General features: G+C 38.7%; 1 protein-coding gene across 16 annotated transcripts in view; it reads right to left on the bottom strand.

Moving 5' to 3' along the window:
- VWA3B (von Willebrand factor A domain containing 3B) overlaps nt 1–27,829 on the bottom strand; it is a 226,077-nt gene that overhangs the window by 98,949 nt on the left and 99,299 nt on the right. For 11 of the 16 annotated variants that reach the window (XR_014841444.1, XR_014841445.1, XR_014841448.1 and 8 more), the window contains 3 exons: nt 26,822–26,953; nt 11,578–11,676; nt 6,205–6,387 (listed from right to left, as the gene is read on the bottom strand). Coding sequence is in view for 11 of the 16 variants with exons in the window: in XM_021087237.2 (XP_020942896.2) it covers nt 6,205–6,387; nt 11,578–11,676; nt 26,822–26,953 (414 nt within the window). In the remaining 5 variants the exon portion in view is untranslated. Of the gene's footprint in view, nt 1–6,204; nt 6,388–11,088; nt 11,336–11,577; nt 11,677–26,821; nt 26,954–27,829 lie in introns of those variants that run through there. The other 5 variants (XM_085018671.1, XM_085018672.1, XR_014841447.1 and 2 more) reach the window with 3 other exon arrangements.

Genomic DNA, 27,829 nt, shown 5'->3' on the forward strand with positions numbered 1-27,829 from the left:
TGTGTAGGTATATTTCTGGATTTTACACTCTATTTATTGGTCTACGTATCTATTTCTCCACCAAAGTCACACTGCCTTGATTAATAAAGCTACTCTGTAAGCCTTAATATTGTAAACAGTTATTTTTCACACCTTATTCTTCTTTTTCAATATTTTTAGGCTTTTCTAGGTCCTGTGACTTGCCATATAAATTTAAAAATAAGCTTGACTGTGCCTGTAAAAAACATGTCTGGGATTTTGAAAGGAATTGAATTAATTATAGATCAAATAGATCTCTTTTTATGTTCAGGCATCCAATCCGTGAACATGGTATATGCTTGTCCATTTATTTAGATTTTCTTTGATTTCTTTCTTCAGGCTCCTGTAATTTTCAGCATAAAAATCCTGCATATATTTTAAGATATATACCTAAGTATTTCGTTTTCTGTGGAGCAATCATAAATAATTTTGAATATTTAATTTTGACTTTTGTATGTTCATTTTTATTTTACCAAAATTTAATTGAATTTATGTGTACTGGTCTTATAGCCAGTGGCCTTGCTGACTCACATAATAATTCTAGGAGGGTTTTTTTGTGTTTTTTTTTTTTGGCGCTCCATTGGGGTTTTATATGTTGACAACATTATCTGCAAATAGGGACAGATCTATTTCTTCCTTTCCAATTTGTATGACTTTTATTTATTTTCTTGCCCTGTTGTCATGGACAGACAGTAGTATGTTAAATATGAGTGGTGAGAGATGATGCCTTTGTCACTTTCTTGCTCTTAGGGGGAAATCATTCAATATCTTACTATTAAGTAAGATTTAGTTGTAGGTATTATGCTGATGTATGTTGAAGAATTTCCCCTCTATTCCTATCTTGCTGATAGTTTTTTATTATGAACAGGTGTTGCATTTGGTCAAGGCTTTTTCTGCACAATTGATGTGACCAAATGACCTCTCTTCTTTAGCCTGTTAATTGATTTTCTAATGTCAATAAGCCTTGTATATCTGAATAAAATCCCCCTTGGTAATAATATATAATTCTTTTACACACTGCTGGATTAAAATTACTACATTTTATTGAGAATTTTTGCATATATGTTCATGGGTATATTGGTCTGTATTTTTTTTAAAATATTGTTTTCTGGTTTTGGTGTCAAGGTAATAATGGCCTCATAAAGTGAATTAGGAAGTGATCTCTCCTATTTCTTAAAATAAATTGGTTTAATCTTTCTTTTTTTTTTTTGTCTTTTTTTTTGCTATTTCTTTGGGCCGCTCCCGCGGCATATGGAGGTTCCCAGGCTAGGGGTCCAATCGGAGCTGTAGCCACCGGCCTACGCCAGAGGCACAACAACGCTGGATCCGAGCTGCGTCTGCAACCTACACCACAGCTCACGGCAACGCCAGATCATCAACCCACTGAGCAAGGGCAGGGACGGAACCCGCAACCTCATGGTTCCTAGTCGGATTCGTTAACCACTGTGCCACGACGGGAACTCCCTAATCTTTCTTTGAATGTTTGGTAAAATTCTCATGGAGCCATCTGAGCTTGAGTATTGCTTTTTTAGGAGCTTTTAATATAAATTCAATTTATTTAATAATTTTAGTGCTATTCACATTGTTCATTTTATCTTGGTTGACTTTTGGTAGTTTGTGTGTGTGTGTGTGTGTGTGTGTGTAAATGGTCCATTCTTTCCTAAGTTGTCAAATTTATGAGTGCAAAGTTGTTTGTTGTTCTCTTACTGTATTTTTAATGGTTGCAAGATCTATTGCGATATCTATTTCATTCCTGACATTAATGCTTTGTGTCTACTCTACTTTTGTCTTTGTCAGGCTTCTAAGAGGTTTTATCAAATACTTGCGTTTTTGGAAAGAAACAGCTTTCTGTCTCATTGATTTTCTTTAGTGTTTTCCTATTTTCAATTGCATAGATTTATGCTCTTATCTCCATTGTTTCCTTTCCTCTGATTGTTTGGTATTTATTTTGCTCTTCTTGTTCTAGCATATTAGGGTAGGAACTCAAGATTGTTGATGCAGTATCTTTTCTTGTTTCCAACATAAGTATTTAGTACTATAATTTCACTCCCAACACAGTTTTAGCCTCATTCCACAGAGTTGATGTGTTTTTGTTATTCAGTTCTATGTATTTTTTATTGCCTTTGAGAAATTTCCTTTGATTCATGGATTATTTAGGGTTGTGCTATTTAAATTCTGTGTGTTTACATATTTTCTTGCTGTGTTTTCCTTTTTTTTTTTTTGTCTTTTTAGGGCCACACCTGCAGACAGCTCATGGCAATGCCAGATCCTTAACCCACTGAGCAAAGCCAGGGATTGAACCTGTGTCCTCATGGGTACTAGTCAGGTTCGTTAACCACTGAGCCATGACGGGAACTCCTGTTTTTCCATGATTAATTTCTAGTTTGATTCCACCATGGGCAGAGAACAAACTCTGTGTGATTTCAATCCTTTTAAATTATCTGAGGTTTGTTTTATGGTTCATTGTATGACCTCTCTTGATAAATACTTCATGAACACTGGGGAAAACAAAAATAAAAAGACGTATTCATCTACCATGGTTGGGAATATTATATCTATGGTAAGTTAGATCCTGTAGGATTACTTTATCATTTAGATATTTTCTGTCCTTGCTGATTTTGTCAGTTGCTGAGAAGAGAGTATGAGGTTCCCAACTATAATTTTATATTTGTCTATTTCTCCTTTCAGCTCTATCAGTTTTTGCTTCTTATATTTTAAGTCTGTATTGACTTGTGCACATACTTTTGGGACATTTATATCTTCCTGGTGGATTGATCCTCTTGTTATTATGTAAATTTTCTTTATTCATAAGTCTACTTTGTTAGACTTTGTAGCTTTTCCCTTGGCATATGGCTGGGGTAAGACAGCTATTGCCAAAAAAGGTTTTCTGTTGTGAGGCCACCCGCTTCCCAGTCCTTTGGCAAAGCTAGGGGGAATAGGCTGCTCTTGGGTCTTTTTCTTTCTTTCTTTTTTTTTTTTTTTTTGGTCTATGCCTTTAGAGATTCCGGGTTGGAGGCTTTGGCAGTGCCCTACCTGGGATGCATGGAAGGCAATAACAAAACCCATAGGACTCATGCCATGTCATTCTTTAAGTTCTGAAGTCCCCAGGCTTTCCACCTTCTTTATTAAATCTTTCAGAGTTTTCCTTTGCTTGTTTGTTGTATTATGTCCAGGGCTTTTTAGCTATAAGAAAGAAGGCCCAGGAGGAACGGGGCTACTTCATTATGTCTGGAACTGAAAGTCCCTCCAGTAATTTATAATCAAATTTAAATAACAAGGGGAAAAATATTACATATTTACCTAGTAGTTACCATTTCCTTTGCTCGTCATTACTTAGTACAGATCTGTTTCTATATCTAGAATGATTTTCCTTCTGCCTAAAGTATTCCCTTTAACATTTCTTGTGCTACAGGTTTATTGGTGATGAATTATTTCGGCTTTTATATATCTTCATTAATTTCCCTTTTTGAAAAATATTTTCACTGGGATTCTACACTGGGAGTTTTTTTTCCTTCAGTATTTTAAAAATGTCATTTCACTGACTTTTCACTTGCATGCAATGAGAAATCTGCTGTCATACTCACCTCTGTTCCTCTCTACATAACTTGCCTTCTTTTATTTCTATTTATTTTCTTTTTTGGCTACTCCATGGCATATGGAGTTCCCAGGCCAGGAATCAGATCCAAGCCGCAATTGTGACTTATGCCACAGCTATGGCGATGCGGGATCCTTTAACCCACTGTGCGGGGCTGGGCAATTGAACATGTGTCCTGGCACTGCAGAGACACCACTGATCCCATTGCACCACAGCAGTAACTCCTTGCCCGCTTTAAAATTTTCTTTTTGTCACCACTTTTGAGAAGTTTAATTCTGAAGGAACTTGGCGTAGTTTTTTTTTTCTTTTTTCCTTTTTCATTATTTTTTTTATTTTTTTAGAATGATTTTTATTTTTTCCATTATAGCTGGTTTACAGTGTTCCATCAATTTCTACTATACAGCAAAGTGATCCAGTCACACATATATATACATTCTGTTTTCTCACATTATCCTCCATCATGTTCCACCATAAGTGACTAGTATAGTTCCCTGTGCCATACAGCAGGATCTCATTGCTTATCCTTTCCAAACGCAATAGTTTGCACCTATTAACCTCAGACTCCCAGTCCATCCCACTCCCTCCCCATCCCCCTTGGCAACCACAAGTCTGTTCTCCAAGTCCAAAAGTTTCTTTTCTGTGGAAAGGTTCATTTGTGCTGTATATTGGACTCCAGATATAAGTGATATCACATGGTGTTTGTCTTTCTCTTTCTGACTTACTTCACTTAGTCTGGTGCAGTTTTCTTCATGTTTGGTGCTTGAAACTGAGTTTCTTGAATCTGTGGGTTTACAATTTTAATCCAATTTGTAAAATTTCTGGTCACTACTGCTTCAGTTATATTTATTAAGCTACTTGAATTTTTCCACACCTCCCTGATGCCTTATTTTCTATTTTTCTGGTTTGTTTCTTTCAATTCTCTTTCTTTTCTATATTGCATTTTGGATATTTCTTTTTTTTTTTTTCTTTTTCTTTCTTTTTTTTTTGTCTTTTTGCCTTTTCTTGGGCCGCTCCCACAGCATATGGAGGTTCCCAGGATAGGGGTCTAATTGGAGCTGTAGCCACCGGCCTATGCCAGAGCCACAGCAGCACCGAATCCAAGCCAAGGTCTGCAACTTACACCACAGCTCACGGCAATGCTGGATCCTTAACCCACTGAGCAAGGCCAGGGACCGAACCCGCAACCTCATGGTTCCTAGTCAGATTTGTTAACCACTGCTCCACGACGGGAACTCCCATTTTGGATATTTCTATTGCTGCCTTGCAGTTTATTAATCTTTTGTTCTGCAATGTCTGATCTGCTGTACATTCCACTCCATGTATTTTTCATCTCATACATGGTAGATTTTTTCTCTATAAGTTGGTGTCTTACTTGTGTCTTCTGTGTCTCTCCCTAACTTTTTGAATGTATCAAATGCAGTGACAATAACTATTTTAATGCTCTAACACTAAACCTGAGTCAGTTACACATGTTTTATTTGGCTGTTTGCTTTTTCTCTTCATTATGGACTTGTATATTCCTGTTTCTCTGCATACCTGGTACTATTTGATTGGATGTCAGAAATTGTCAATTTTTCTTTGTTGAGCAGTAGATATTTGTGCTTTCCTATAATAATTCTTGGGTTTTGTCGAAGGATGCAGCTAAGCTCCCTAGAAATGGATTGATCCTTTCAGGACTTGCATTTAAGATCTTCTAGACAGAACTGGAGCAGTGTTTGGTTGCTCCCACTTCTGAAGCAAGATGCTTCTTTAAATTCTACCCAATGCCCATAGGATTATGAGGTTTTCCAGGATAACTGACGGCAGTGGTCGGCTTACAGTTTGTTCCCTCCAATCCTTTTGGATGACTCATTCCCCAGACTCTGGTAGTTTCCTCACATGTAAGCACTAATCAGTACTCTGGCTTGTCTTGGATTTAGTCACGCCTCAGAGCAGACAAGAAGACAAAAACCACATTCTCTAGTAGGGCATTCTTGAAATGCATATATTCAGGTCAAGAATGGAAGGTTGGAGGATGGAATTTTATTTACTTTCTCCCATTAGTCCATTAGAAAGAAATGCTTTATCAGATGGTCACATGGCTATACAACCTGAGGAGTTAGAAGACTCCTTGCAACTGAATTTTTTAAATTTCCCACGAATGTCTGCAAACAGGCAGTGATTAACAAACTTTATGGACCCCTGTGGGATGTCTGTTAAAAATACAGATTCCTGAAGTTTGGCAAAATGTTGATAGTTGTTAAATTGGACTGACAGGTACATAGTCCATATACTGTACTACTTTTGCATTTGTTTCTGATAATAAAAAGCTTAGAAGAAAAACAAAATATATTAAAATACTTGGGCCTCTATGCCTAGAGCCTGATTTAGTAGCTCTGAAGTGGGACTTAGGAATCTGCATTTCCATAGGTACCCCAGCTCAGGTGGTCTGTAGACCACATTTTGTAGTACACTCACTGTTAAATGATTCATTTTCTCAACTTAGTTGTCTCTGTGGTTGCTGTTTTCCCAACTAAAGTCTTGTCTGTGGGCCACCACCCATTAGTGCTCTAATAAGTGAACAGTTTCTTCTCATCCCATTAAGCTCTTACCTGAACAGCCTCTGGAGGGCAGGGATCCTTGCAGCCAAAATTATAAGAATGGAACTCTCCTCCAGTCAAAGAAGCAACCTCTTTCAAAAATCCATTTGCAATCTCATCATTGTAACAGAAGGAGATGGTGTAAATAGGGATTTTCTGGAAAACTTTCACCTGATCTATAACCATTTCAGGTGGCTGAAATCATACATTTTGAGGTGAAAAAGCGGGGGGGGAGGGAGGTGGAGAAGAAGAGAAGGGGGGAAAAGAGACATGAAAACTTTTAGTATTTGTTCTAGATAGTGGAATTCTCAACCAGCAATTCCTTACGCTGTGGAGAGTGGCTTCTTGGAAAGGTGTCAATGCAAATCAATAAACAAAGTGGACATTGCCAGATGGTGAGTATGAAGACCAGTGACTCAGCTCATGCCCCCTGAGGGCTCACAGCTTAGTGGGGAAAATCTGGGAGAAATATTTGACTAACCAACCTACTCAATTTCAGACCAAGTCTAGAATCCATGCTTTTAAAGCATTGGGCTCTACTTCAGAGAACTGAAGGTACTGGGATCATGGGAAGGACAACCTGGCTGTTGGGATTCTACACAGCGAGCCCACCAGATCTCCATGTGGCTTCCATCTACTCCAAAAGAGCAAGTCTCAGCTTTGGATAGGCTATGGCCAGTGTGCCTCCCACAGAGTGAAAAAAGGGACATTTGTTTGGAGGCTTTCCATGTGCTAGGCACTCTGTTGGGGACATAATATCTCAGTTAATCCTCACAACCATCTTGTGAGATAGTTTTGGAAAGACTGCTAGTTGACATCTCCCAGTTTTTTACTGTCAGAGTCCTGGTTTTCTTTCATGGCAGCAAAATACTCAGTTAAAAACAAACAAACAATCAAACATAATACAATACAACACATACACACATCAAAACTCAAACTCATCTTCTGACACTTTTTTTTTTTTTTCCAGCAAGGGGTGGCTATGTGACCCAGGTCTGTCCATTGAGATAATAAGCAGGAAATCCAAGGGAGAGGGTGTTTGTTTGTTTGTGTTTGTTTTTGGTTTTTGGTGGGGTTTTTTTGCCAGTAAAAAGACAAAGATGGAACCACAAAAAGCTAATGTCCGACCACCTCCCATCCCTGAAAATGGACACTGCCTAGAAGTGGAGCCACAGTTTTGTGCCCTGAGGGTAGATGTCACACACAAAGATGGTGAGGCATGAAGATCAAAGGAAGCCTGTTTCTTGGAGACATCCTTGAGCAGCACTATAATCTAGACTACTGATGTCTAGCCTTCTTATTCAGAGGAATATAAATCTCTCCATTGTTTCTGCCATTAGTTGTCTGCTCTCCTGCTTTTTCTCTCAATAATATGAAACCCTATTTGGCACAGTAGGTATAGATATGGACCCCACTTAAAAATGGAGAAACTGAGGTTCAGAAACATTAATTTTCCTAAGGTCACCAATCTCTTAAGTAATAAGGCTAGATTCAAAGACAATTTTTAGTACCAGAAACAGTGCCAGATTATTTGTTCCCCTGCTTACAATAAAGACTGTCTCTTGGTAAGAATCGTCTCTCCATAAAGATTACTTGACTCACAGGAAAGAGGAAAAGATGAATTGCCCTGTCACCTGTCACCTCTCTGCCAGCACCACCACACCCAGTTGAGAGCCTTCAGAAACTGCTCCCGATCTCCTGGCCCTACTTCTTCTGCATTTCTCAGTCCCTCTTTCATTGACTCAACCCAGCTGACACCTTCAGCCCACTCTCCCCTTCCAGGTCCTATCCTTTGACTGTTAACCTTTTCTACATGTTTGCTAGAAGCCCTGGGAAGGCAAAGTAATGAGGGAGAGAGGACTCTGGACTCATCACTGGTAGGCCTTGGGCAGCTCATATACTGCCCAGGGAGGCAGCCAGTTGACTGGTCCCATTCCAGCCACCATTTACACACAGTTTCAGACTCTGTATCTGGCTCCAGCCTCCAGCCTGCCTCTACCCATAAGCCCACCCCATCAGCCAGTTTCCAAACCACAGAGCAACCTAACCCAGCTGAAAGGCTGACCCCATCCCTCTTGCTAACTTCAGAGATTGAACAAAGCCCTCTCTGCTGCCTTCCCTCCCTTCAACCTAGCTTCCATTGTGAGCACTTCCTATGTGCTGGGCGCTAAGGGCTCTGCTTGTGCTCTTCCCTTGCAGCCTCCCTGCAGCCACAGGTGCTGACCTAAAAAGTCAGGGAAAAAAAAGAATCTTAAAAAAAAAAAAAACTACCTTTTGACCAAGTCCACTTCACAGAATTTATACTACAAAGATATTCATACATGTGCAAAATGATGTATGCAGCCTTGTGTACAGCAGAAAGACTGAGAACAATCTAAAATGTTCATCTCCAGGGGACATGATTAAGTAAGTAGTCGTGTGATGGAATAGTAGGCAGCTATTAAAAAATGAGGAAGCGCTTTATGAAATGATATTAAGCAATAGGAGGCATACTGTTTTATAAATAAAGGTACAGAATTGTGCATGTAAATTGTGCATGTAAAAAACCATTTACATGTTTTAAAAGAAGCTGTATGTAAACACATATCTTTTTGCAAAACAAACTATCTCTGAGACAGATCCAGGAAACAGGTAATACACATGGCCCCTTAGCTGGTGAACAGGAGATGGAGGCAGAATTGTCTCCAAGTATCTTTTGTACCTTTTGTACCTTTGTAATTTGTACCACACGAATGTACTATTCTTCAAAAATTAAATCAACATTTAAGGTAACTTTTATTAAATCCATATAATGTAATATGATGCAGTCACTGAGAATGACATTTCTGAAGAGTTTCTCAGACTGAGGAAACTGCTTACATTAAATGAGAAAGAGCAGAACATGAAACTGAATTATGAATGATCTACACCTTATTCTTCCTTATGCTTACATGCTTACCTGTATTTTCTATTTTTTTTTTGCTATTTCTTTGGGCCGCTCCCACGGCATATGGAGGTTCCCAGGCTAGGGGTCCAATCGGAGCTGCAGCCACCGGCCTATGCCAGAGCCACAGTAACGCAGGATCCGAGCCGCGTCTGCAACCTACACCACAGCTCACGGCAACGCCAGATCGTTAACCCACTGAGCAAGTGCAGGGACCGAACCCGCAACCTCATGGTTCCTAGTCTGATTCGTTAACCACTGCACCACAACGGGAACTCCCTGTATTTTCTAAATTCCAATAAAACTGGTTAGAATTTGTTTAAAAGAATAAGATCCCTTGTCCGCATGACTTGCAAATCAGAATCTCCAGCCTACGTCTTCCCCAAATGCCAGCCCCACATTTCCAGGGGCTTTTGGACAGCTGTGAACTTCAGCTGCTGAAACTCAGCTTCCTCCGCTAGCAACCCCCAAGTCTCTCCTTTAAATTTCAATCAGTTCATAACAATTACTCCAAACCAGAAATCAGTCATCTTGGCCCCTTTCTCACTTTCTCCCACCTTCTCCTCACCCAGCGCCCCTCTTCCTGCTCCCAATGTGGCTACCAAGTCCTTTGATGTTACTTCTATGGTCTCATCTCTGAAGAGGGCCCCCCTCCTCCCCATTCCTGATCTTCCTTCCTGAGGTGGATGCTCACCAGCTCAGGATCTGGTCTTTCCCTGGCACCAATGAGGCATGTTTCTTTCTTTTTTTGGCAGTGCCTGCAGCATATGGAAGTTCCCAAGCCAGAGATCAAACCTGCACCACAGCAGCAACCCAAGTCACTGCAGTGACAATGCCAGATCCTTAATGCCAGGTAGTACTACTACTACTACTACTGCCACAAGGGAGTTCCCCTGAGGTCTATTTCTAAGGTACAGGTGGGAGTTTCCACCATGGCATAGTGGGTTAAGAGCCCCACCACAGCAGTTTGGAACTGCAGAGGTGCAGGTTCAATTCCCACCCAGGGGCAGTGGGTTAAGAGCCACAGGGCTCAACTGTGGCTCAGGTTCAGTACCTGGCCCAGGAACTTCCATATGCCACCGGTGTGGCCATAACATAAAAATAAGTAAATAAATTACAGATGGATGGGACTATCTGCTCCTCAAACAGTCCCCACTGAGGTAAAGCCCACCCTTTCCAAGTGACATTCAAGGACCTTCACAGTCTCCCCCTCCTCACCTCTGAGACTCAGGTCTGACACTCTGCCCTCACTGCCGGTACTCCTGGATTGTTCCCCTGAGGGCCTTACATATTTTCACACCTCTGTTCCTTCTGTCTAGGGTACCAGTAATCTCCTCTGTCTGGAAAATTCCTTCTCCTCCTTCCAGACACAGCTGAAATATCCCTCCTAAGTGGAACCTCGCCTGGTCCTCTCTCTACATCTTGGACGGAAGAGTGCATCACTGGACTTCCACCCAGCCTGTCACACAAGCAACGCCACTCCCTGGATCATGTCATCATTGACTGTATATGCAAGCACATCCCCCAACTCGTAAGCTTCCCTAAGGCAGGATGTTATTCACCTCTGTCATCGCCAACCTTGGCACCACACAGGGACCATAAACAAGGCACAATAAATTGCCTCTGAATAGAAAGTATTGTGAAGTTGATAGGAAAATCATTCCATTTATATACAACTTCTCAGCCATAAATCTACCACTATAGTAAAATCCTGTTGCTTTAGTGCTTAGGCCCTGGACTGCATGACACAGGATATTTTACAATATTTGCCTAGCAGTCCTCACATGCAAACACTTCACAATGAAGGAAACAAGTTGATACTAATTCACTTTAGCGGTTAATTTACATTGTACTGGCCCGCACAGCCGTATATTTATTTAATGCCCAGAGCATTAGTCTTTCATTCACAAAGCTCAAAAGAAGATGAACAGACTCCACTAAAACTTTTCAAATATTTTCCAGTCAGGCTAAACAAAACAAAGAACAATTCATCAGAAAGGCATGCTTTTGTTGAAATGATTACTAAGTTAAAATTAGGAGCAAAACCAAAGACATTGTGCAGTGACATGTTTAGACTCAGAGTCCCCAAAGGAGAAAAAAAATCAAAAAGAATCTCCTCACTCTTAGTTTATAGTAAAATATAAACCAGTCTTCCATGGAAGGCAGACATCTCCTTTCATGGGGTTGGTTTCCAGGTCTTGGGATCTTGGGGCGTGTGTCCTGTCAACCAGAGAATGCTCACTGTCAACTAAATCCTCCTCAGTGCTGCAGCAGACAAAGGAATTCCTCAGTGCAGCTTTTTTTTTTTTTTTTTTTTTTAATCTCCATTCTGGGTCCCTAAACCAAGCAAATATCTCTCAACGGCTCTTTGACAGCAATTGGAAAGTTCCCCCAAACCCACCCTCATGATCCACTTTTCCGGTATTAGCAAGCCCCTCATTGTTCCCCACTTCAACGGGTACCTGATCAGGTCTCCCATCTGTCAAAAGGTAGATTACTTGTGTTTCTTTATCAGCAAAAGCAACTTTCAGGGCATTCAGGGTGTTTGTGGAACTTCCAACCTACAGAAAAGAGAGAGAGAGAGACCACAAGTGCATCCTCGAATCTCAAAGAAAGATCTCACGAGAAAGTGTTATTTATTCTCTGCTTCCAAAAAGAAAAGTACTCGTGAAATCCAAGATAAATTACAATTATACTGAGATAATAATTTAAGCCCAGAAGTTCTAAGAAGCCAAATCCCTGGATGTGTCATAAAAGCGTCCATGCAAACAGTTCCAGGATAGCTAGGAGCCACGGCGATGGATTTCCTGTCCTGATGACAGAGCTCTTAATTCAGTTTTATCTTTGTGTGTTTCTCTGGGAGGCACTAACTCAGTTACTGTTCATTCAGCTGTCAGCATGGCTTAAACACGCAGCCTGAATGAATACACTCTGGTGGGGACCATGTTTGTTTCAAACCAGGATTTATTTGTGACACCCAATATTCGGGAAATGTGAGTGTGGTGATATTAGCAATCTGGAGGTAAAGAAAGAAACTGTAATATTTTAAAACGCCTGCAGTTTCTGCCCAGGGATGTAGAGCACTGGGAGGTGTGTCACTCCAAAACTCCAAGTAAAAAGAAGCCAGACACAATACATACATGATTTCTGTTAGGCCCATGGGGGGTCAGGTCACAGGACAGCTAAACCTGGGGAGAGGTGGTCACCTGCGGAGTCAAGCGAGATGCAAGCCCTGGTTTTAGGGACAGGATGCAGCCAGACACTAGTGCCAGCAGTTCGGCTGGGGTGACTGGTGACTCAGTAGAGGCTGGCCAGATGTATGTTGGCAAGAGGCCACAAATATGGGGGGATCAGCACTCTTTTGAAGGTGGTTTCACCACAAACATTATGGGATGCTCACAGAATAGATCGGGGGAGTCTAGAAAAGGCTCTTCAGGTGCAGAACTGGGGGACAGGAACAGTGACACGTGTATCTCCACGGAGACCCTCTCCTCTCTCTTCCTTGTAGAACAAAGGCCTTGATCTGTGTGTGCATATGGGGTGGGGGTAGCAACAAACACGCTCAGCCTTAGGGCAGTGGTCAAAACCCAAGAAGCCTGGGGAAAGGAAGGAGTAAATAACAAACCCTATACCTACAGAGGAGCAGGGCTGGGTGTGAGGCTCAGAGATACTGAGAAGGCCACACCCCTCGACCCCTAGACCCCCGGACACCATACCCAACTAAGATGGAGGCATATTCAGAGAATACCCACCCCCATCACTCACATAGAAACATCAACTAACAAGTAACAAGCTCTCTCTGAGGTCCAACATAAAGAGAAAAATCAAAATCCAATGGAGGGCAGAGTAGACAACCTTCTGGCCCATCACCCCCCACCCTGACACAAAGTATTGCTGCAAGAATTTGAGGGGTATGGGGTACTGAAGGAAGCAATAACAAGCAAACTTCAAACCCAGCCCAACTCCTAATTAATTTTAAACTGCTACACAATAGAAAGGCATGCTCATTTCCAGGCATAAAAAATATTTATCTCATCTGCACACCATTCCAAATTTTACCAACAATAACAACAAAGCCTACTAAATAGAAGAATAAATACTACAAGAGACAAAGTAACAATCAGAAACAAACTCAGAGGTAGGACACAGATGCTGAAACCATCTGACAGAAAATTTAAAATAACTGTGATTCTTACAGTAAAACCTCTAATGGCAAAGGTGAATGGCATTCAAGACCCAGTGGGTAATTTCAGCAGAAAGGGAAACCTTAAGAAATGATAGAATATAAATGCTAACAATAAAAAAAAACATAGTAGTAAGATGAAGAGGTCTTTCAAAGGGCCCATAAGTACAGTTGTCCCTCAACATCTGCAAGGGTTGGTCCAAGACCCTATCCCCGCCGCCCCCACCTATAGGTACCAAAATTCACAGATATGCAAGTCCCTTATATAAAATGGCATAGTATTTGCATATAGACTACACAATTCTCACTTCTACTTTATATCATCTTTAGATTACTTATAATACCTAATACAATTTAAATGCTATGTAAATAGTTGCTGATGTGCAGCAAACTCAAGTTTTGGGTTTTGGAACTTTCTGGAGTTAAAATTTGTTTTTCCATCTGAGATTGGTTGAATCTATGGATGCAAAACTTGCAGATACAGAGGGACAACTGTAGGTTCAAAACAGGAAGGAATTGGTGAACATAAAGATCAATCAATAGAAATTACCTAGACTGAAAAACGAAGAGGTAAAAAGAACAAATCAAAACAGAAAAGAGCATCAAAGAGCTGTGGAACAATATCAAATGGTCTGACATATTTAATTGGAAACAAAGGAGAAGAGGGAAATATTTGAAAAATATTTCAAATATTTTTGAAAGGGAAGAAGAAATACCTGAAAAAAATAATGACTAAGAGTTTTCCAAAAATAATAACAGACACAACCCCACAGATCCAAGAAGGTGAGATAATACCAAGTAGGATAAATAAAATAAATGACCTAATATTTCTGCCAGCATGGTATCTAAGGAGGCCAAGTAGTGAGCTAGGACTTTCATCTACACCAACTGTAACACATCCTCCTTGCTCAATGATGTCCACTTTCACCCAGAAGTAACAAGGTCCCCACTAGGTGTGAACAGAGTCTGAGTGAGGAACCTGAACTTTGACCTGCACCTGCAAGTATGAGGCAGGGCCCACCCATCCCCTGAGAGAGCAGTGTCAGACAGAGCCAATGAAATAGAAGGTTAGAATAATATCCAGAACCTTTTTTGTTTCATTGTTATTTCCCCAATACAATTTTTTTTCTACTGTACAGCATGGTGACACAGATACACATAAAAAAAATGTCTAGGATTCAATCAATCCATCATACCAAGAACCACAAAGCTCTCAACCTGAGTGAAAAAGACCACAGATACCAATACCAAGAAGACAGAGATGTTAGAATTATTTGACAAAGATTTTGGAGCAGCCACAATAAAAATGCTTCAACCAGCAATTATCAACAAGCTTGAAACAAATGAAAACAAAAAGCATCAGCAAAGACATGGAAAGTCTCATCAAAGATATAAAAGACATGAAGGAGAACCAAATGGAACTATTGGAACTTAGAAATACAGTGAAAAAAAATTTTCTTAAATCAGTACATTGGCGCAACATGAGAATGAGGGTACAATGGAAAGAATTAGTCAACTGGAACATTGAACAAAAGAAATTATCTAATCTGAGCAATAGAGAGGAAATATCTAAAGAAAAACAACAAGAACCCATAGCCTTAGGTGTGTATGTGACTGTAACAGAAGACTTAATATTTGTATTATCAGAAAAAGCATGGAGCTAGAAAACCACCTGAAGATATTATGCTTAATTCTCTCCAAATGTGGCAAGAGATATAAAGGCATAGATTCCAGAAACTGAGCAAACCCCAAAGGAATTCATGAAACTATATCAAAATTTGTGGGACGCACTAAGCAATGCTAAAAAATTTTAGAGCACTAAATACATACATTAGAAAAGAGAAAAAGGCAAGTAAATAATCTTAAGTTATCACCTCAAGGATCTAGTAAGGGAAAAGCAAGGTAAATCTAAAACAAGCTTACAAGTGTGCTGCTCTATATTTATCTTAGAAAAAATGAAAACTTATGTTGAAACAAAATCTTGAACATGAATTTCATAAAATATAGCCAAAAAGTGGAAATAACTCAAATGCTCTGCAATGAGTAAATGGTTAAATAAATTGGTACATCTATACCATAGAATAGTACTCAGCAATCAAAAGAAATAAACTATTTATACACGCAGCAACATAAATGAATCTCCAGGGAATTATGCTGAGTGAAAAGAGCCAATCCCACAAGTGTACATAGTACAGTGGAACTTTGAATCACACAAGGGTTAGGGGCACCAATCCTCTGTGCAGTCAAAAGCTGTATAACTTTACACTTGACCCTGTATTTGTGGTTCCATGTCCATGGATGCAACCAACCACAAATCATGTAGAACTGTAGTATATATTTGTTGAAAAAGATCCACTTATATATAACTCTATGTGGTTCAAAGCTGTGTTGTTCAAAGATCAATTGTATATGATTCCAGTTACATAACATTCATGAAGTAACAATACTGGAGTTACCACTGTGGCTCAATGGGTTATGAACCCAACTATTATCCATGAGGATGAGGATTTGATTCCTGGCCTCCCTTAGTGGGTTAAGGATCCAGCATTGCAGAGTTCCCATTGTGGCTATGGCATAGGCCAGGAGCTATACCTCCAATTTGAACCCTAGCCCTGGAACTTCCATACGCCACAGGTGCAGCCCTAAAACAAATAAACAAAGAAAAAACAACCCATTAAATACTACAATTCAAGAACCTGAGCAAACCCTAAATAGGGTAAAACCAAAGAAATCCACACCAAGACATACTGTATTTAAACTTCTCAAAAACAAAAGACAAAGAAAAATCCTAAAAACAGCTAAAGAGAAACAACACACTAACGATAAAGGAACATCAATTCAAATGACATCAGTTTCTAATTTGAAATCATTGAGACCAGAAGGAAATGGTACAGTATTTTTCAGGCGCTGAAAGGAAAGAACCGCAAGCCATGAATCATATATCTGGTAAAAAATATCCTCCCAAGTTGAAGAGAAGGAAAACAAAGAGAATTTATTGCTGGGAGACCCACCCTTAATAGCTAATGGAAGCTCTCAAAATAGGAAAAAAGTTGGAACTTCTAAATGAAAAAAGAACAATGGAATGGGTAAATACAAAAGTAAACATGAGAGACAATCTGCAACCTCATGAGCTTCTTTAATCATGTTTTATGGTTGAAGTAAAAGTTTAACACCACATAATATGGTATATAATGCATGCAGAAGAAATACTTCAGACAATTACAGTTTTTAAATGGTCAGAGTAAAGGGATCTAAATGGAAGGAAGGATTGTACACTTAACTTGAAGTGATAAACCATCAATATTAGTAGGCTGTGTTAAGTTAAAAATATGTATGTGCATGTACGTGTGTGTGTGTGTGTGTGTGTGTGTGTGTGTGTGTGTGTGTAAACACCTAGGTCAACCATGAATAAAACTATATAAAGCAATACACTCAAAAACATTACAAGTAAATCGGAATAGGTGACTAAAACTTTTTTCAAATAATCCATAGGAAGGCAAGAAAAATAAGAGAACGAGAAACAAAAGAAATACAGAGAAAACAGCACAATGGGAAACTTAAGCCTTAAATATCAGTAATTATTTTACATGTAAATAGTCTAGATATACCAATTACAGGACAGAGACTGGAGAATGGACAAAAATATGACCAGCTCTGTACAGTGTGTAAGAAACTCACATTAGGAGTTCCCTTTGTGGCTCAGTGGTTAACCAACCCGACTAGGAACCATGAGGATGCAGGTTAGATCCCTGGCCTCACTCAGTGGGTTAAGGATCTGGCGTTGCCGTGGGCTGTGGTGTAGGTCGCAGATGCAGCCTGGATCCCATGTTGCTATGGCTGTGGCATAGGTGGGCAGCTGTAGCTCTGATTCCACCCCTAGCCTGGGAACTTCCACATGCCATGGTTGTGGCCCTAAAAAGCCAAAAAATACAAAAAAACAAAAAAAAAGAAACTCACTTCAAACATAACAACACAGATAGGTCAAAAGTATAGTGATGGAAAAATACATTATGTAAAACATTAACTTTTTAAAAAAGAAGTAACTTTATTAATACCACATAAAGTAGACTTTAAAGCAAAGAAAATGACTAGGAACAAAAAGGGATATAACATGATAAAAAGATCAATCTGCCAAGTAGACTATAAGCCTAAACGTGTATGCATCAAACAACAGCACCTCAAAACACATGAAGCAAAACAGAATAGAGCTGGAAGGAACAAAAGACAAATCAACAATATGGTTGGCGATTTTAATACCCCACTCTTACCAGTTGATAGAACTACTAAACCATCAGAAAGGATACAGAAAAACTGGACAATACCATTGACTGACTATATCAAATTAGCATCTATAAAACGTTCCACCCAACAACAGAACACATATTCTTTCCACACAAACACTTAACACATAGGTTGAGTCATAACACAACCTTTAACAAATATAAAAGAATTTAAATCATAAGAGCATGTCCTCTGACTATAGTTGGATCAAAACAGAAATCATTAACAGAAAAACAACACAAAAATCTCCAAACACACAGAAATTTAAGAACAGGCTTTAAATAATTCATGGTCTATCTCAAGGGAAATAAAAAATTACATGAAAATTTGTGGGATGAGCTAAAGCAGTGCTGAGAGGGAATTTCTGGCACTAAACGCCAGCATTAGAAAAGAAGTATCTCAAATCAATAATCTATGTTCCTATTTCAAGAACCTACAAAAAAGCAAAATAAAATCAAAGAGGCAGAAGGAAGGAAATAATAAATATAAGAGCAGAAATCAATGAAATTCAATAGCGAAACAATAGAGAATATTAATGAAAGAAATTAATGTATATAATTTTTTAAATCAGGCTTTTAAAAATCTGGCTTAAAAAAAAAAATCAGGAGGAGCTCCCCTTGTGGCGCAGTAGAAATGAATCCAACTAGTGTCAAAAAGGATGAAGATTTGATCCCTGGCCTCACTCAGTGGGTTGGGAAGAGATAGAATCATAGAACAGAACAGAAAATCCAGACAAGAGACCCACGGATGTACCCAGTTAATTTTTTTTACAAAGGAGCAAGAGCAATTCAGTGGAGAAGGTATAGCTTTTTCAATAATGGTGCTGGAGCTTTGAACATCTATAGGCAAAAAAATAAACCGTGACCTAAACCTCACACCTCATACAAGAATTAACTCAAAATGAATCATGGATTTAAATGTAAAATGTAAATCTATAAAAATTTGAGAAAAAAAATAGGAAAAAATCTTCAGTACCTAGGACTAGGCAGAGTTCTTAGACTTGACATCTTTAACTGAATGAAAATGACTAGAAAAATTTATCAAAATTTGTTGGATGCAGCTAAAGTAGTGCATGGAGGGATATTTCATTAAACTCTCAGATCAAAAAAATAAAGATCTAACCTTGTTTTTTTAAAAAGCAAGTAGAAGTAGGAAATAATGAAACTAAGAGGGGACATTAGTGAAATTAAAAACATTTAAAAAGTGACCAAAACTGTCTCTGAAAAAAAAATCAATAAAATTGGGGGGAAAAAACTCTTCAAACTGACCAAGAAAGAGAATAGTCAAAAATTACCAATATCAGGAGTTCCCTTGTGGCTCAGCAGGTTAAGGATCTGGCATTGTCACTACAGTGGCATAGGTTTAATTCCTGCCCTGGGAGCTTCTGCATGGTATGAGCATGAACAAAAAACTTACTATTACCGTCACTATAGACCCCACAAAGATTAAAAGACTGATAAGGGAATACTACAAACAATTCTATGTCTATAAATTTGACATCTTGAAAGAAATGAACCACTTGCCTTCTAAGAAACAAATGACTAAAATGAACTCAAAGAGATATAAATAATCTGAAGTGTTCTGAATCTATTAAAGAAGATGAATTTGTAGCATAAATTCTTCCAACAAAGAAAAATCTGGGCCCAGATGATTTCAATGACAAGTTCTACCAGAGTTAAGGATGAAATAGCACTAATTATACATAGTCTTTTCCAGAAAAAATAAATAAATAAAAGCATTACTGCTTCCCAGTCCACATTATGAGGCCAGCATCCCCTGATAACCAAAGTTAGAAAACAATTATAAGAAATCTACAGACCAATACCCCTCATATAACATTGACACAAAAATCCTCAATCAGATATACCAGCAAACTGAATGCAGAATATATAAAAAGGATAATCATGAACATGTGGAGATTATCCCAGAAATGCAAGGCCAGTTCTCACTGGAGAATAAATCAACATAATTCTTCATATGAACAGACTACAGAGAGGCTCAACAGATGCAGAAAATACATTTGAAAAAATTCAACATTCATTTATGATAACAATTCCCAGCAAACCAAAAACAGAGGGGAATTTTGTTAGCCCGCTAAAGCACATCTGGGGGAAAAAAAAAAAAAGCCTACAGCTGTCAAAGTACTTAATGGTGAAAGACTGGATGCTTTGCCTCTAAGATCAGGAGCAAGGCAAGGATGTATGTTCTCACCACTCCTATTTAACATCACATTGAAAGTCCTAGACAATTTATTAAAGCAATAAAAAGAAATAAAATCCATATGGATTAGAAACAAAGAAACAAAAACCATCTCTGCTCATAGATAACAGCAATGAAAATCCCAGGTAGTCTACAAAATGTCCAGAACAAGTCAGTTTAGCCAGTGTGTAGGATATGAGATTTTTGTTTATTACAAAAGTCAACTGTAATAATTAAAATGTAACAAGTACCATTTATAATAGTAACAAAAAGGATCTAAATAAGTAAAGAAATGCACAGTATTAAAATGTCAATTCTCCTTAATCTGATGTATAGACAACGAAATCTTTATCAAAATCCCAATTTATTTTCTTGTAGACTTCAACAACTAATTCTAAAATTTATAAGGTGGATCAAAGGAATAACCAAAGAAATTGCAAAGAGGAAAGAAGTTAGAGGACTCAAAGCTGATTTCAAGATTTAGTAGAAAGTTACAGTAGTAAATACAATGTGACTTTGGCAAAAGAATAGACAACTAGTTCAATGAAACAGAACAGAGACCCCAGAAATAGACCCACACAAGATACTGTCAAATGATTTTGACAAAGAAGCAAAGGAAGAAAGGATAACAATTTCAACAAACAGAGCTGGACTTCATCTCACACCTCATATAAAAATGAATTCAAAATGGACCTTAAACATAAATGTGCAACTCTAACACTTTAAAAACAAACCAGGAGAAATCTTGGATGCCTTGGGTTTGGCAGAAATCATAGGAAAACAAACAACTCAAAAAGCAGGCAAAAGATCCAAAGAGATACTTCACCAAAGAAGATACCTAGGTGACAAGAAACTTATGAAAAGATGCTCAAGACGATTTAGGTAAATGTAAACTCAAACCATAACAGGATACCACCATACATATTTATCCAGTTAGAACAGTTAAAATAAAACAACCTGACAATATCAAGGGCTGGAGAGGATGTAACACAGCTGGAATTTCCATACAGTGCGAGGGGGAATGCAATGGTCCTGCCACTGTGGAAAACCGGTTTGGCAGCCTGTTATAAAGTTAAACAAATTCTTAACCATATGACCCAGCAATCTAATTTCCATCTATATATTTGCACCCAAGGGAAATGAAAACTTACTGTTGGGATATCATTCTCTGTGTGTCACGTGCATTTCTATATATCTTATAAGCAGAGGCACTGCCATTGCTCTGGTCTATCTTTTCAAGGATGTTTATATAGCAAACAGCCTTGGAAGATACAGGTAACATTTCCCTCCAGAGCAAAGGGCAAGCATGCTTATTATCCAGTATGAAGATAATATCTAGCTCTAGACCAGAGGACAAGTGTGCCTACAAACCATTAAAGAAAATTAAGTTTCCCTAAGTTCAGGGTCACTCTCCTTTAACACAACTACTGTGTCTGCAAGTGTCACCTGGCCCTCTTCATACCACCCCATGGGAACTGCAGTTCAGGGAACTGGTGCAAGAAAACGCTCATGTGCTGGCTACTGTTTTTGCTGTGAGTAATGAAGTCCATTGTTTCTCACCTAGGAGGCTTGAGTCTCCCGCCCCCATTCATGTTTGTTTGCAAATAAAATAAGTCTCACACCCTTCACAGTTCTTGACATATATTCACACAAAAATCTATATGCAAATGATCACAGCAGTTTTATTTCTAAGTGCCCCAAATGGGAAATGACACAGATGTCCTTTAACGGAGAATGGATAAACAGTTTTACACTATACAATGGAATCTATTCATCAATAAAAAGGAACTCTTGATTCATGAAACAACTTGGATGAATATCTTAAATGCATTTTGCCAAATGAAAAAAGCTAGAAGCAAAAGGCTACATGTTGTATAATTCCATTTATATGACATTCTGGAAAAGATAAACTGTAGGAACAGGAAGACCAGTGGTTACCTGGTTACCAAAAAAGGGGAGGGGTTAACTACAAAGGGGCACATGAGGAAATCCGGGGGGGTGGGCGGGTGAATATAACTACCATCTTTGAATATTGTGGTGTAAATACATGACTCTATGCCTGTGTCAAAATCTATAGAACTCTACACCAAAAGAGTGTTTTTTACAGGGTATAAATTCAACTAGGATATGGGGGGGCAAGATGGAAGGCAGACTGTGACCAATGACCTAACTATATTACACATGAATAACATAATTACACTGAAGGGGTTGGGTAGAAAAATATTGGACTTAGCACATTTAGAAAACAGTCTTGACTGGATATTCTAAGACTAAAGAGAAAAAGAACTAACTGCAGTGTCCTCAGCTGATAAACCTTATTTCCCATTGAATATGGATTCGTAATTCTGAAACTGCTTCATATGTGTGCTAGAGTTGAACATATAAGTAAACACATTATAGATAGTGAGGGTCTGGTTCTCACCATCAAAGAAGTTACAAACAAGCAAATAGTTTCATTACAAATGAATCCTTCTGGCTCTATATTGCAGCAAGCACAAGTTCATATCAGTAGGAACCCATGGCTTTGTTTTTCTTTTTAATGTAAATACACATAGATACAGAAATATAGGTATTTATATACCCATAGGCACTGTATGTATATTTCCTATCTCTGACCACTGAGAAGGCCTGAAACAGTGACAAACTGAAGTGCCAAGATTTTGGTTTCTAAATACCATTCTCTTTTTTTAAAAAATTTTTTATTGTTATTTCCCCAGTACAATTTTTATTCTACTGTACAGCATGGTGACCCAGTTACACATACATATACACATTCTTTTTTCTCACATTATCATGCTCCATCATAAGTGACCAGACATAGTTCCCAGTGCTACACAGCTGGATCTCATTGCTAATCCATTCCAAAGGCAATAGTCTGCATCGATTAACCCCAAGCTCCCAATCCATCCAATCCCACCCTCTCCCCTTTGGCAACCACAAGTCTATTCTCCAAGTCCAAGATTTTCTCTTCTGTGGAAAGGTTCATTTGTGCCATATATTAGATTCCAGACATAAGTGATATTGTACGGTATTTGCCTTTCTGACTTACTTCACTCAGTGTGAGAGTCTCTAGTTCCATCCATGTTGCTGCAAATGGCATTATTTTGTTCTTTTTTGTGGCTGAGTAGTATTCCATTGTGTATATATACCACAGCTTCCTAATCTAATCATTTGTTGATGGACATTTGGGTTGTTTTCATGTCTTGGCTATTGTAAATAGAGCTGCAATGAACATGCAAGTGCAAGTGTCTTTTTTAAGGAAAGTTTTGTCCGGATATATGCCCAATAGTGGGGTTGCTGGGTCATACGGCAGTTCTATGTATAGTTTTCTCCATAGTGGTTGTACCAGCTTACATTCCCACCAACAGTGCAGGAGGGTTCCCTTTTCTCCACACCCCCTCCAGCATTTGTTATTTGTGGACTTATTAATGATGGCCATTCTCTATATGGTTGAATTAATAAATAAAAGGCATGAAAAGGGAAGCTCTTCCTTATAGAAAAATTTCAACAGATAAAAGAATGAAGGAAATAGAAAACCACCATTAGAACACCACAGTAATAACTGCTGTAGGGGAGGCCCACCACTGAATTCTGCAATTAGTGGGTGAAAGTTTAAGGAAGGAAGATATCCACAGAGCCTCAAAGAATCTCCTCCAAAACATTTATTGTTCATAAAGGGAAAAAAGAGTAGCTTTATAGGGGAGAAACCTGGCAGATGCCACACTAACCCAGTGATCAAAGTTAGTACCACCAATTTTAAGGCTTGTCAAGGTCATGTACCACAGGATATGATGCACTGAGAATGCCATGTCATCTCCTCCCCCAAATCCATGACACTAATCTCATCATGAGAAAACACCAAATAAAGCTAAATTGAAGGACATACTATGAAACAGATGATCAGCAGTCTTCAAAAGTGTCAAGGTCATTAAAACCAAAGAAAGACTGAGAACTGTCCAACTGGAGGAGACTTAAGGGCACCCTGCACTAAATGCCATGTGGGATCCTAGGCTGCATTTTGGGACATAGTGGAAAAATGAATGGACTCTGAAGGAAGGCTGTAATTTACTTACAATATCTATGTAATTTTCTTTGTTCTGACAATTGTGCTATGGTTATGTCCCAACTTAACACTGGGGGAAGCTGGATGAATGGTGTATTAAAACTCCCTATACTATTTCTGCTACTCTTTTTGTTGAGTCTAAAATGATTTCAAAATAAAAAGTTAAGAAAAAGAGATAAAAACTGCTGCTGCATTTGAGCAGCAGCAATGTAGCTCAGGTGGTTAGCAGAAGAACAAGGCTTCTTTTTGAATCTTATTGACAAGCCCATGTTGGGGGTATGGCTGGAGAGATGGTAGAAAAGCTGGAGTAAGTCATATGAGAACCACAGGGAAGCCAGTCAGCAGGCGGCACCTGTTTCACATCTGTTCCAGCAGCAACCTTGGATCATAACCCAGACCAACCTACCAGGCAGGTGCTGCCCAGGTTGTGCTTCTCTGACCTTAGGGCTGGCTATGCCATCTGACCACTGCAATGTGACACCAGCACATGGCAGGCTCATAGAGCCTGAGTAGTGTCCTGAAATTACAGGGTTTATTGCTTTATTATTCCAAAGAATAATACCGGAATCTGGTCTTATTGAAAACAAATTTTGTACATTCAGCAAGCAAGCCAGGGTGCTTCAGTGAAGGTTTTTGAAGAGACCAGAACCATACTTTACAAATAATGATCTGAGTTCTATTTCTAGCCATTTATATGGCTGATTCTATTCATTAGTGATTTTTATATAATGCAGAACCCACTAATGTTTTTATCCAATAGATTACATATATATTATCTTATTATCACCAACTCTAGATTAGTTGACCCTGAATTATGATATTTCCTGTTACCTATAGTCTATAAAGGAAGAGAACATGTGTCCCAAGGAAATTTATTGGATAACCCCAAACATTTAACAAGGTGGGTATGAATTTAATACTCTTTCTCTGCTTAAGATGGCCAGTTAGGACAAATTTTTACAGGCCTTATTATTTCTTATAGAATATATTTACTTCTCCCATTTAAAAAAAAAGAATCTCAGAGGAACTCCAGAATATCTCAGTGACAGCACAAGCCCTGCCTGGTTAATAGTCAGGGAGCTCTACTAATGTCCATAATGTGGCTTCTTCAAATCCAGGACTCTAAACTTAGGCACTGAACTGTTTTATTTTATTTTATTATTATTACTATTATTTTTTGTCTTTTCTAGGGCTGCACCCACAGAATATGGAGGTTCCCAGGCTAGGGTCCAATTGGAGCTATAGCCGCCGGCCTACGCCAGAGCCACAGCAATGCCGGATCCAAGATGCATCTGCAACCAACACCACAGCTCACAGCAACACCGGATCCTTAACCCACTGAGTGGGACCACGGATCTAACCCGCAACCTCATAGTTCCTAGTTGGATTTGTTAACCACTGTGCCACGACGGGAACTCCTGAACTGTTTTAAAGATATCTGTGATCTATTATTTGACTTTTTAAGAATAGCCTTTGGGGAGTTCCCATTGTGTCTCAGCAGTTAATGAACCCAACCAGTGTCCGTGAGCACTTGGGTTTGATCCCTGGCTTTGTTCAGTGGGTTGAGGATCCAGTATTGCCATGAGCTGTGGTGTAGGTCAAAGACGTAGTTCAGATCGCACGTTACTATGGTTGTGGTATAGGCCGCAGCTGTAGCTCCGATTCAACCCCTAGCCTAGGAACTTCCATATGCCATGGGTGTTGCCCTAAAAAGGCAAAAAAAAAAAAAAAAAAAGGAATAGCCCTTGATTTCAATGTTAGTATATCTTATATATCTGGAATGCTATGGGGTTGTGGAAAGAGGAAATTTTAAAATTAAGATAAATTGGAGAAGAGAAAATTTAAGGAAAGGAAAACCCTTTGCAGTCTGTTTTAATGCCAAGAGCAGTAGCTTTAAAGTCTTCTAAGTAAAATGCAGGCCTGAAGAAAGTTTTCACCTTCTTATTATATCTGGACGCCCTACCTTCATCCTTGCTCTCAGCCCGAACCACTCACATCATAGGGTACAGTTTCACAAGTGCATTACTTTTGAATAAAGTTCACTGTTAAAAATAGCTGTAATAGGAGTTCCTGTCGTGGCTCAGTGGTTAACGAATCCGACTAGGAACCATGAGGTTGCGGGTTCGATTCCTGGCCTTGCTCAAGGGGTTAAGGATCTGGCGTTGCTGTAAGCTGTGGTGTAGGTCGCAGACGCGGCTTGGATCCCGCATTGCTGTGGCTCTGCTGTAGGCCAGTGGCTATGGCTCCGATTCAACCCCTATGCTGGGGGATCGGCCCATGAAATGGCAAAAAGATTAAAAAAAAAAAAACCCACAAAAACCCACTGATCATCTGTCCTGCTGATCAACAAGCATTCTGTCATTTATTTAAAAAAATTAGCTGTAATATATCATTTGAAACAATAATGCACTGTCAGAAGAAACAAGTGTGAATGTTTAAGTTAAAAAAATTATAGTTTCAAGTTTGTTTTCATAAAGAGGCTGAGACTTGAGCCAAGGGTAGGTGTGGAAACAGAGTGCTCTCAGTAGAAGCTTATCTAAATGTTAGGATATTGACGCAAGAGAATTGGGAGTTTGGGATTAGCTGATGCAAACTATTATACACAGACTAGATAAACAAAGAGGACTTATTGTATAGCACTATACAGTATTCAAGGAACTATATTCAATATCCTATGATAAACCATAGTGGAAAACAATATGAAAAAATGATATATATGTAAAACTGAATCACTTTGCTATGCAGTGGAAATTAACACAACATTGTAAATGGGCTATACTCAATAAAATAAATTTTTAAAAAAGCAATTAATGTGAATATTTTATAAAAAGAGAGAGAGAAAGATTGGGTTAATGCTACCTTTGTAAACAAAGGAATGTCTATTGTGAAGCCACTGCCATCCTTGAAGTTCAAAGTACTTTCTCAAGTATTTCGAGCCTCATCTCTATCCTTCTTTCCCCAGACCCAGTCTCCTTCTTACCTTAATGTCTCTAAGCCAGGCCTGGGCTGCTTTCAGATTGTCTTCATTGATTTCAACAAGCTTTTCCCGCCAAGCCACAGCTTGAGCATCAAACTGCACAAAATTGAATTTCCTTTTATATTTCAGCTGTTCCTGCAAAACACAATTATGATTTAACCATGAAACCACTCAAATATGAGAAAAAGTTAAGACAGGCCATGGCTAGACACTATTTTCAGTTCTAGGAGCTAAAAATTACATTCAGTAGAGAAAATCTTATCTAGTATAAAAGGCATTTAAATAAAATTTACCTATAGTTTGTATATTAAACTAGACAAATATATATATATATGAACACATATGTATAAGTTTATATACATATACTATGATATTCAATTTTGACTTATTTTTTTTTTTGGCCATGCCTGCAGCATGCAGGAGTTCCTGGGCCAGGGATTGGACCCACAACGCTGCAGTGACCCAAGCCACAGCAATGACAATGCTGGGTCCTTAACCTGCTGAGCCACCAGAGAACTCCAAATCTAGTCTTTAATACTGAGATTAATGGTATTCTGAATATGAACACTAAATGCAAAATGGTTAAAAAAAAGAGAGAAACCTAAAATGATGTTGTCACTTTGGTGATCACCTTTTTCTTTTTTTTCCTCCGTGGGTACGAAATCAGTAAATACCAATGAGCACAGATATTCTAAAAATTGATGGCTAGTTTGTTGAGTATATACCCAACTGTGTACATATTTCTTTTTTTATTACTCAATGAATTTATTACATTTAGAGTTGTACAATGATCATCACAATCCAATTTTATAGGAGTTCTATCCCACAACCCCAGTACATCCCCCCCACCCCTCGAACTGTCTCCTTTGCAAACCATAAGTAACAATGAAAGATCAGAAAGAGAAATTAGGGAAGCAATCCCATTTACCATCACATCCAAAAAAAAAAAAAAATACTTAGGAATAAACCTACCTAAAGAGACAAAAGACCTGTACTCTGAAAACTCTAAGA

Source organism: Sus scrofa, chromosome 3 (genome assembly GCF_054392235.1).
Source record: "Sus scrofa isolate SSC_HxYL_T2T_F1_AM1 chromosome 3, Sscrofa_HxYL_maternal_Yorkshire_Landrace_v2.0, whole genome shotgun sequence".
Classification (NCBI taxonomy): domain Eukaryota; kingdom Metazoa; phylum Chordata; class Mammalia; order Artiodactyla; family Suidae; genus Sus; species Sus scrofa.